The sequence below is a fragment of the Orbicella faveolata genome, unplaced genomic scaffold (genome assembly GCF_042242905.1).
Source record: "Orbicella faveolata isolate gen_17 unplaced genomic scaffold, um_ofav_v1 contig_12, whole genome shotgun sequence".
Lineage (NCBI taxonomy): Eukaryota > Metazoa > Cnidaria > Anthozoa > Scleractinia > Merulinidae > Orbicella > Orbicella faveolata.
In genome coordinates this window covers 27,146,796-27,158,179 of record NW_028301539.1, presented here as the reverse complement: position 1 = coordinate 27,158,179, position 11,384 = coordinate 27,146,796, and the positions used below count along the sequence as shown (strand labels likewise).

Genomic DNA, 11,384 nt, shown 5'->3' with positions numbered 1-11,384 from the left:
CTAAGCCAGAGGAGTGCTGTTGCGACAATTCTGTTATTAAATACATATCAAAAGTGGTTTTTATGTTACCACTTACCACGTAGTTTAAAAATGTTTTTTAATATGTTTAGTTTTCTGCATGTAAAGGCGAACCTTAGGAGAATCTGTGAAGAAATATCTTTACCTTTTTTTCAGAAAAATGCTACGTTCAGGATTAGCTAATTATCTCGGAAAAATTAATGACTACCCCCAGTTTTCTTTGTGGATTCTAATAACCCTGGCTAAGATCTACTTTTTCCACGTTTGCTTAATCTGGCGGAAACACGTTTGTATTTTGTAGGCACCATTCGTTATGCGCCTGAGGCACCCCACAGCCACTAATGTCGTTCAGTTCTGTGATGGAGCACAGCTGCATGTCTGCACAAGACTAGTTTTCAACCCTAGGCAGGCCGCTTTAAAATATCCGCATCTATCAAGCGAAGCACTAATGTTGACGCTTAGCTTTTTAAAGACATTACAGATGCGTTTAAGGCACACAAGTTGAATGAGTCATAAGCAATTGGATGAGTTAAATGACACTTGTCAAAAATATCTGCAGCTTGATTCTCAGCGGTTGTTGTGTCTTGTTGGAGCCCCTTCTCCTGTCTGTTTCTGAGATTTGTAGCCATTCGCGAGAGGAAGGTTTAAACGTGGCAAGGAGTCAGGAACTCATCACAGGTGAACCGCCTAATTCTGGCCTCATCTTTTGAGCGCCTCATCTTTTGTGCTACAGTAATTGCTTCGACTTGTATGGCCGTTTCCTGACCCGAGAAAAACTTTTCTTGCGCACTGCTTGTCAGTCTGTTGCCTTTCGCAGCATTTGATGGCATTTCGGGCAGCGAAAGACACAAGTATAATGCTGAACAAAAAAAAAACAAGGAAGAGGCTTTTTATTGGAGTTCTATCCGTATTCTATTTGTAATAAATGAAAAATTTCGGCAAAAACCAATGGCTGTCAATGAGATTAGGGTAGTTGTTTACAAATATAGTGTGGAATGATGTGAAGTTTATATGAAATAAATGTTGTGTGGAATGTTGTGCCTCGATCGCTTTGCAGACACAAAAGTTGCCATGTAAGAAATTCTTGTTAAACGGTACAGAATTCGGGACACATTTCATTCTCTGTTTATTTCTCCAGCCCCGTCTTTATCTATCTATTCAGTGTAACAAGTGTGAGCTTCGAAATTACTAACAAGGAGCTGCGTTACCTAACCTTAAAACCTCTAAAATCTGATACAAAACTTTCATATTCCACCGTGATATAAGTACTAAGAGTCCAGAATAAATGCTTATAGCAGTTGACATACATTTATTTTATCCTAAATAGCTGACCATTGTTGAGGCCCCATAGTGGGAGGGGGGAAGGGCCGGGGGGGGGGGGTTTCGGTGTATCCCTTATCCTATTAATTTTTGTCCTAAATATCTTGTATCCTGTTAAATCCAGCTCAACGATTCCCTACTCAATTAATGTCCTGTTTTATCTGATCTAAACATGCTCTACCCCATTAATATTTCCCCTAAATTTATTCCATCCTATTAACTTTTTACCCAAATATCCAGTATCCTGAAAACCCCTAATAGGGCCTCACTGATGAACTGATAAAGCTGATCAAGATACACAGATCATAATCTTTTGACCTGATACTCTCTATCGTTTTCTTTTTTTCTTTTTTTTTTTAATACACGACCCCACTCCCCCACCTACCCTCCAAAAATAAACTAGAAAATACCTGCAAGCAGAAGCTCATGTTCAAATCATTCCGGGAAAGCCAGTTACTACAATAGTTTAGCCACAGAAATGCGTAAAATAGCTTTAATGTCTGTCACATTTTCACTTCCTACCCACCCTACCCCTACCCGTGGGAATGTGCATTTGTCAAATGTAACGCATTCTGTGGAATAATGGCGGGTGCACAACAGATCAAAACGGAACTGAGCTTAAACGAGTTCTTGATGAGAATCCTCGATTAAGAGGAGGATTTTAAAGGCTGCTAACAGAGTTCTGGGCCAGTTAGGATCTCAGCAAATTGTTAAACTTCTTGTAAACGGCGGCTTATGAGGCGAAAGACAAATAATATTGGTAGATGTTATGAAGCGGGCTTCGGAGAGTTGAAATCTGCTTAACCGTGGCGATGTCTGAGAGTGATTTCGTACACTAATCACCGAAAATGTGGCTGAAACATACTGGAAATATAACATGAGGCATCGTGGAACATCCAGTTGTCGACATGTCGCGAGGTAAGTGGAATATATCATTATTTTCTCTGTGCATCGTTATTTTCACGTTATTATGCTAATTAGGACGGCGGTCTTTGTTGACAAAAGCACAGCTTAAACTTCTTCTTCTAACATTTTACAGTTTTAACTGAGACGGCAGAAGTAATGTAGCATTCTTCATCGGCAAAATTCTACTTCGAACCTCGATAGAACAGGTAGTTTTTGGCGACTGCTCGAGGTTTTGATACCTACAAAGTTCGTCACAGCAGCAATCAAAACACTCTGCCACCCCTTCCGCCTAACAGATTTTTTTACCACCCAGATTCTGGGTGGACACGTGACCAGCCGCAACCAGGGTATTTCTTTCAACGACCAAGGGAGGCAGAAGAGAGAGAACCTGGGAACGAGGTTGATCCCTTTAGTGATGAAGTATAAATTACGCTTGTTGATCTATTCCAAGAGATCTAAAAAGGCTGTCTTATACTTTTACAAGCAATATAAACTATATCTTTTAAAGAGCCGATCCTACAATTCTAAATTATTAGTTTGTGTTCTATATACTGTAGCTTACTTACTATTTATTATCCTATAATAAGTTTATTGTTTATATTTAAGAAAACATGTACCGTGTTTCTATCGAGTTATAGAAACACGAGTGGAAGTTTGGAAGAAAGAGAAATGTTGTGGGAACACGAGCCGCAGGCGAGTGTTTCCACAGCTTTTTCGAGCTTCGCGCTAGTTCTGTGTGTTTCTATCGAGTTATAGAAACACAATTTTTAACCAATCAGCGCGCGTATTTTCTTAGGACTGTTTTCTAAATATATCTAATAGATGGCTGGATTTATGAAAACCTTGTTAATACTTTGCGCCAAATCAACCATATGCACTTTGATTTTACGACTCCTCAAGGCCTTAAAAGCACTCTAAGCTATAAAAATAATATAGAGAGAAGAGCAAGAAAAGGAAGATATGAGGGAGGAGGAAAATAAAAAAGACTCACATCCCTATTCATCTTTATATCGTCTACTCTGGAGCTGGGTGCGATTTGTTTAACACTTTTTTCATAAATCCAGAGATAAATATTAATTATAACTTTATTTGATATTTACTGTGCACTTTTTCTTTTCTCTTTTCGTAATATTATATGTCAGTCGTTTGTACGTTCGCGACCAACTCGAAAGCTTTACAAAGAGCTAGGTCTTGGTTTGCGCCTCTCGAAAAGTCGAGGAAATTTTTCAAGTTCTCCGTTTGTAATCCTTGTTCCTTTATGGATAAAAATTATCTCTTTGGTGTTTTTCTGTCTAAGTAAACAATTATTTTCAGGTTTACTTCAATTTAAAGATAATTTTGTACGTGGCCGAAATAACTCACAATATAGTGCTTGCTCGCTTCTTTAAGCTACTTTGGTCACTGAGCACATCTTAATTTAATTTAGTTTTACATTTTTCTTTTTTTAAATTTATTTATTTTTCTTGTTGATATCACAATTTAATTAGTGCAGGATTTTTAAATGGTGGAAATAAAAGAAAATGCCTAAAAAGAGACCTGGCCTTATACAAAAGCTTTCTTGGTGAGCTTTATATTTGGAATGAATGCTATTTTCAAAAATTCAAATGCACAAGAAAGAGGAATGGTAAGACTCAACTAAATAAAACGAAGTGAAGATGACCACTGACGAAGTAAAGCTCCAAACGAACTGTATAAAGGTGAAGATTATGACCAGACTGAAGAAGTTTTATTTTTCTTTAATTTTCTCTTTATCTTTTTCGCGCTTAATTATAACAGAGCTAAATATGGGCGATGGTGATAATGTCAGAAGGTTTTGCTGTTTGCCGTAGGAGTTGAGATGACTTATTTTCGGGAGGTATATAATTAGAATTAACATGTCTCGATGCCAGAATATTGAAAATTGGCCGGGTTATATCACTTTGAGTTGAAAAAGGTAAATGTATAATATATTTCGAATATTGATCGTGAACTTCATGCATCTTGATGAATATATCACAAAGTAATCTTAGCCTTTAGTTTGTTTATATTATTTCCTTTTAGAATACACCGTCCAATAAAAAACTGTGAGCAGAAAGCCACAATTCGGTAGACTGTATAACTACAAGATCTAGCACGAGCTGGTGGCGTAATGATGGCGCAACTAAAGAAGCTTTACGTTTTGATACTAGAAACAAAAAAGTAATCTTCCCTTCTTTCTCTCGCAGTGTGCTGAGTTTCGTAAAAAAAAAAAAAAAAACGGAAAAGATTTTCTCCTGCGTATTCTTTATTGAAAACGAGGGCGAGTAGTCTAATTGTTTTAGTAGACACTCTTAAGCCGGATTACAGAACAAAAACTACAATTTGAGTATTTTTAAGACCAAAATTTAAGAGTAATTTTCAGTGTCAAGAGCAGCCGGCGCAAGAGTTGTACATGATTGTGTATCAGCGAATACCAAACGATGATTAAATCAACCAGATTCACAAATTTCCAATAGTACACAGCCAGGTGGCTACTAAGACTCGTTAGAAACACACAAACCTAGTTTCTGTTTCCTAGATATATCTGATTATGATATCATTGATCTTAAATTTATGCATCTTAACGTATATGCGAACTTAATTCATTTTTAGCCTCTTTCATTTATACATAGCTACACCGTATCTAAATATATTTTTGTGAATCTCAGTGTTCTTGGCTTAGTGAATTGTGATGTTGATCTAGTAATATCACTCTTATTCTATAAATAACCAATCTTCTTGTTATGCTCAGTTTGACAAGCATATGGGCAGGGCCTATATCAGGTCAGTGTTTATATAGAGCTGTAGTTCTCCAGTCTAAAGCAAACTTGGTCTGCTAACTTGCGAAAGACGTATTCAGGCATAATGTTGACCTCTAACACACTTGTTGCAACTTTGGTACTGTTTTTGCTTATTTCTTTTACAGAGATCAGTCAAGGAAGTGAAAATCAACCAAACAGCGTAAATGAAGGCATGTTTGGCTTGAATTATTATGAAGGATTGATTTATGTTTGTGGATCTTCAGTGTAGTTTGTTTTCTTTTTTTTTTTAACTGATAGTCTACCTCTTGTTCATACGCCATTTGTCTGTTGTGCGCAAAGAAGATTCCTCAAGTTTTCTGGCAATGAATCATTGTCTACGTGTGTTTCAGATACCTTGAAGCTGTTTAGCGAACAAAAATTCAGAAACAAACGTGATGGTTTGTATTAGTGCCTAGTTTCGTAGGTAGATCCAGCAGGTTAGCAGTATGGCTGTTATCATTGTTGATATTTATACGAACGCTAATTGCTGTGTTATATAGTAAAGTTTCGATGATAAATCCCCCGAGGGGGAGGGGGGTACTCCCAGAAATGTTGGATGGGAGTGTGCAGCCCACTTACCAAAACCCGTACTCTATTTATGACCAAAATCTTCGATATTTGCTACCCTATTTACTGTATGACCTGGCCAAAAATTCGATAGCCTATTTATGACCGTCGCGGCTGACAAAGTTGCTCTAAACATAAGTTATGAAGGGCTTTTGTTGACGGTCTTGTTGATAATGATGAAAAAGTGAGCCTTTTCTGAGAAACATACCCAATTCAAGAATATTCGGAGGGGTGTTTCAAGAGGTTGAGTTGTTACCGTAAGACCTCAGTCAATGAGATTGACGTCTTACCGAAGGGAAATCCTACGTTTCAGGGATGTTTGGTCTCTTAACGGATACCTCATAGAAGGAGTGAATGACGTAGAATGACTGACGCCCAAAAATCACGGAAGATGTCTAAGGATTTTTACAGAAAATGTTGAATTCCGTCGAGTACATCAAATTTGATATTTTGCTTGAATCGGAGGCACGAGTTATATGCTCGCCTCTGATTGGTTTATACACAGTCGAACTTGGTGGGTTATATCCGTGAAACTATCCTTTAATACATGCAAATAAACTTGTATTGGTCTGGGCTTCAGTGACGCAGTCAGAGCTTACGTTTCGACTGACATTTGCACCCTCTCATAATTTCGATTGCATCATACAGCCCAATGTGATATCTTTAATAACTTCTTTCTCGAGGAGCTCGATCATTGAAATGAAGCTCTTCTCATTGTCTTTTTTGTCTCCCCAGGTGACGGTGGTATTAGCTTAAAATCAATTTTACAAGTGGCCCAGCTTGTTCGCCAGGGCGTCAATCCCTGTTTGCCTAACCCAAAGCACCATCATGATATCACACCTCCACATGCATAGTACTCTTCAGTTTGCAAGTACCTGTGTAAGTCTAAAGTCAAGCCCATGGGCATAGTTTCGGGATGGAGGAGGTATATTATCCGAGGACTGTTCGCGTCAGAGTAAAAGTATAAAATTGCAGAACAACAGAGGTCAGAAACCTTCACTGGGCTTTGATTTAGTGGCTGTGCGCCTCGTTTCCGACCAGTTTTTCGAAAATGAGCAACATCGTTGCTTAAGTGGTGTGAAAATTAGGTTTCTTTCAGTATATGAATTTGATTAAGGATATGTACACCGCAATGCCACGCGAGTCAACACTGGAGTAAATTTAATGTTGATTTTATTGTCGAGGCGAATTAATTTCTGTGTGCTTGTTTTGTGGTGCTGGACTTGCATAAAAGAAAATGGAAGGAAAATTCTTTGTTCCTGTCTTTTTTGGCTGCGGACAGCCACCATATTCCAGTATTGGACTGGAACTAGCTTGGAAAGGAGGCTTATGCGGGGGAATATCATTAAAAAGGGGTAAATATCATACGCATTTGAAATGACTTCCCGCGTTAGCCTCAGTTGCAAGCTACTTTTAGTCCAATAGCGAAAATACGAACTAAATGGCCTATTGATTTGCTCGCGTACTGGTTTCGCTGTACGAATGATAGGCAACGACGTAACGATAACTATTTTGAACAACTCAGTATGAAGACACCAGCGACCGAGGAAGGGAAGATATAGCAGTTTTAAAATGAAGTGGTCGGGAGATTTTGGTCGACAAACTGTACAGTCAGAGATATCATAGAAATATCACGGTAGTTGTTCAGTATGAAACGAATTGTCTGCTTTACCTTCAGTTTACATTCCTCTTTAAGAATCAGGTGTTTACCTTGATTACACAAAACAGATTTATACATTAATTTCGTCTACTTTACATCCAAGATTACTTTACATCCAATATTCTTTACGACCAAGACAAACACGACACTACTAAGGCAGCACTTGCTAATATTTTCTGTCTTTTCTTGTTGTAGTTTCGTTGACATGGCAGTTGCCTCGGTCCCTCACATATACCCCTGCGCGGCTACAGAGTAAGAAATAGTACATTTTCACTGAAATAGAGATCGAGTTGCAATAAAACGTCTAAAGAATGATGCGATGTCTTTGGGTTTTAAATTTGCTGTTTTCCTACTGGTTAGTAAACCTAGTCCTCACGCAAGGAGCGAAAATCAATCCGAGGAGACATGTTGCCTGTTTTAACCAATCAGCAGCAACGAGAAAACCAATTGTAACTTTGAATACACGTATTTTCCATCCTTGCGGCTTTTTCCGTTACGCACCGGTTATTAAATTCTATGCATACTGATTAGTCAATTACAGCACTAGGGGTAGACTCGATCTCCAGCCGCTGTTTGGGAAACGAGCTCGCACTCCTTCGCCGAACTCTTCTCTGGGGAAACAAAGACCGAACGCGAGAGAGCGGCGGTGAAAGAGCTTATTTTTGAGGGTAGATTATTAGATCATTCGGAGTGCACAGGCGCTTCAGATTATAGAAAAATCATATAACGCAGACTTGAAAACAAAAACTCAACTCCTGCATTGTTAGAAGAAAAATAGAGAATATCGAGCAGCTAAAACTCATGCACCCCACTCGCCCCCAGCCATGAATAATCTAATGGTCCGCCCTGCCTTTGAGTTTGTTATGATTAGCTTGAATAAAATTTCTCGCACTCGACATTTTTAGTTCTCAGTTAAAATTTGTCTTTTGTACATTGACAACTCTTCACCTTTAACTGTCTTTCATTGCTAGGGAACGTGCAGTGTGGCACGAAAAAGGCCGGTTCCAGAATTGTAGGGGGCACAGACGCGCAACCAGGGTCTTGGCCGTGGCAAGTGTTATTAGACAATAAGGCGTTTGAGGGCCCTGTTTGGTGTGGAGGATCCATTCTTACCCCGCACTGGGTCGTTACTGCAGCTCACTGTTTTAATAACGGAAAAGATCCCGCGTCTTTTAAACTGACCGTTGGTAAGGACACACCTCTTAATCGCACTGTAATGTCAAAATAACATCATAGTATTTTTTAAATGTTTAAGAGCCGTTTCACTTGAAAGGTTTAGATATATATGTATATATTCTGCAAGTACTTTCTACAACTTCTTTGAACGTAGACCATGAAAAGTAGCAGATTTACAAATCGAATGTGGTTTAGCGTGGTCTGTATTCTTATCGACAACGATACGCGTCATCACAGTGGTCAAAATGTTGTGGACTCACGAGGCGTAGTCTTTCGAACTCACGCTCTATTGACTGAGACTCGAGGAGCCCGTTGAGGTTTGAATGATCGACGAAGGAGCGAGCGATCGAGCGAGGTTCGACCAGAAAAATAAATGAAATTACATGAGAATAATAGGAGCGATAATAAAAATACCGGACAGAATGTAAAGACTTACAATTGTTCATGACTGTAGCGATGGCGGTTAAGCTAGCAGGTAGAGTAGAGATTCCGCTATAATATTAACTTGATGCTAGAGAAAACGTTGAGAAAACTGGCGCGCTAGGGAACCGTAGCGTTTAAATATTCCTAAGTTGCATACATAAACGGCAAGCTAAAATAAATATTCGCACGTGGAATCCTACATCCCGGCTCCAAAATGCGCTACCTGAGCATTTACATCAGCCTATAAAGGATTACAACGTAATTTAACATTAATTGTTCCTGAGTACAGTGTCACTGGGTGACGAAATAGATAGCCAGGTCCCACAATTAAGCTTCCTCCGCAACTCCAGCTGCTCCTTCAAGTAAGACTATTCTGTTTAGAGGACACTGGAGAGTGACTTGACTTTGTTTTCAGCGTGATGCTTCTCACGAGACGGTCTCGCTGGTTTGTCTTTACGCCTGTTATGCGTGCAAGTGACCTTACAACCCATGGCGACATCGGCAAATTAGCCAATCAGATTGCGTGATTAGTACCAATTGTGGTAAAAATCTCTTTTTACTCTATCCTTGACAGCATTTAACATCTCTTTTGTAGACTGAAAAACGTTTCTACGTTTCAGATTTAGCAACGCGAAAAAATTTGAAAGGCTTAAAGCTCGAACGCGAGCCTTGAAATAATTATTCCCATTTATGGCTAATCTATTCTATGGATTAAATTTGTTTTCTAACTACACGTTTATCTGTGTAACAGGTGAATATAATCTTCGAAAAGCGGACGGAACCGAGCAAGTTATCCCAATTGACCAAATCTTCATACATCCTAAATTTAACCCGCCAGCGACTGGGCCCGACTATGACGTGGCATTGATCAAATTGAAGAAACCAATCAAGTTCAACAATGACGTAAGACCTGTATGTCTGCCCACCAAGGATTTTCCTTCTGGAACTAATTGCTATGCCACTGGATGGGGCAGAACACAGGAGTGGGGAAATATTTCACAGGTAAATATAACTTGTATTTACGATATTCATGATAAGCGTGTGTAAAATCCACAAATGAGTTGAGCTGGAAGAGACATTCATTTAATGTACAAGGTATGGAGAGAATAAGACTATTTAAAATCTATGATATTGTTTTTTCAGATTTTGCAGCAAGCCCAAGTTCCTCTTGTGCCACGTGACACTTGTCGGCGAGCATACAGCGACCTCGGATTGCCCGTTACGGAACGCATGCGCTGTGCAGGTTTCTCTCAGGGAAGAGTTGGTCCATGCCAAGGAGACAGTGGAGGACCGCTGGTCTGTCCGAGCAATAACAAATGGTATCTTATGGGTATCGTCAGCTGGGGCGTTGGTTGTGCGCGCCCGAATAGATTCGGAGTGTATTCTGACGTGTTGGTACTTAAGCCCTGGGCGCAGGAAACAATAAATCAAAACCCAACTCCATGATTGTCGATGGCAGTAAAGAGATTGAAATTGTCGGTTGACTATCTCATGTTTCACGGAAAATAAAAGAATCACGGCAAACTAATAAAAATAATCTTGCCTAACGGTAACTTATTCTGGTAAATCACGGTTTGGGTTACATTTCACGAGAAAATATTATATTTGACTATAAAATAACCCCTAAATAACGTAATCCTGTAAGACTAATGCATTATGTATAAGCAATAAAAGAGGGAATGTAAAGTGCTGTCAATTGTAATCATTTTTAAGCGATGACGTAGTCGTCGCTTAATGCTGGCCCGCAGCATTCCTTTGGGTAATGATTTCGCACTTTTTTCGCGCTGCGCTTATGTCGCGCACGATTTATCTCTCGGTGGAAGCGAAATGAACTCTGGGAGCTAGTAAATAAGACACCAAAAATTCGCCATCTTTGGTTTCGGAGAGTGAGAAACTTGTCCTTTGCGGCCGTCGTTTGCAGTTTGTAGGATCCGCGGAGAGCCTTTAATTTCAGCATTAAACAAAGATTTTGAGTGTGGATTGTGCTTTATCCAGTATCGGATAAATTTGAGCTCAAGGACAAACTCATAATAAGAACATATCATCTATACATATAAGTTTAGATCGACAAGCAAGTCGCACGCCCGATAGGCTAAGGGTCCACATTAAATTTACGTATTTGTGAGCGCTGTGTAGGCCGGACCTTTGCCTGTGTTGAAGTGAATTGAATGAGCACTGTCAGAGCACTGTATGAGCATTGTATGAGCACTGAAATATCTAAACTGAACTTATCTGTGGACTGAAATACTGGTGAAATTGAACTTAAATTGAAGAAGAGCATTGAAGAAGTTCGCTGTCAAACCAGTTGAGATAACAGAAAGCAACGGAGAACAGTGTAACGAAAAGGTGAGCTACCTGAAGGTTGTAGCATCGACAAAGTGTTGGTTAGATTTCCAGTTGTTAAACACAGGTATCGAGACTGGAGTGATTGTTACATTTTATCCATTGTCTTCTAGTTAGGCAGGGGTCGCACTAACATGATCGATATTGGACATAAATTCTATCATCGCACGCGC

The 11,384-nt window shown here is 39.3% G+C and overlaps 1 protein-coding gene across 1 annotated transcript; it reads left to right on the top strand.

Moving 5' to 3' along the window:
* The first annotated feature begins 6,846 nt into the window (after window positions 1-6,846).
* LOC149117401 (chymotrypsinogen B-like) lies at window positions 6,847-10,314 on the top strand. Its single transcript, XM_089281436.1, has 5 exons — window positions 6,847-6,964; window positions 7,465-7,521; window positions 8,241-8,456; window positions 9,620-9,870; window positions 10,012-10,314. Exons 1-5 carry the CDS (start codon window positions 6,847-6,849, stop codon window positions 10,312-10,314), a joined length of 945 nt encoding a protein of 314 aa, XP_089137562.1.
* The last annotated feature ends 1,070 nt before the right edge of the window (window positions 10,315-11,384 follow it).

Coding starts and splice junctions, on each gene's coding strand:
- LOC149117401 (XM_089281436.1), top strand. CDS start 6,847: ATGGAAGGAAAATTCTTTGTTCCTGTCTTTTTTGGCTGCGGACAGCCA. Junction 7,522..8,240: donor TACCCCTGCGCGGCTACAGA/GTAAGAAATAGT, acceptor TTTCATTGCTAG/GGAACGTGCAGTGTGGCACG. Junction 9,871..10,011: donor AGTGGGGAAATATTTCACAG/GTAAATATAACT, acceptor TTGTTTTTTCAG/ATTTTGCAGCAAGCCCAAGT.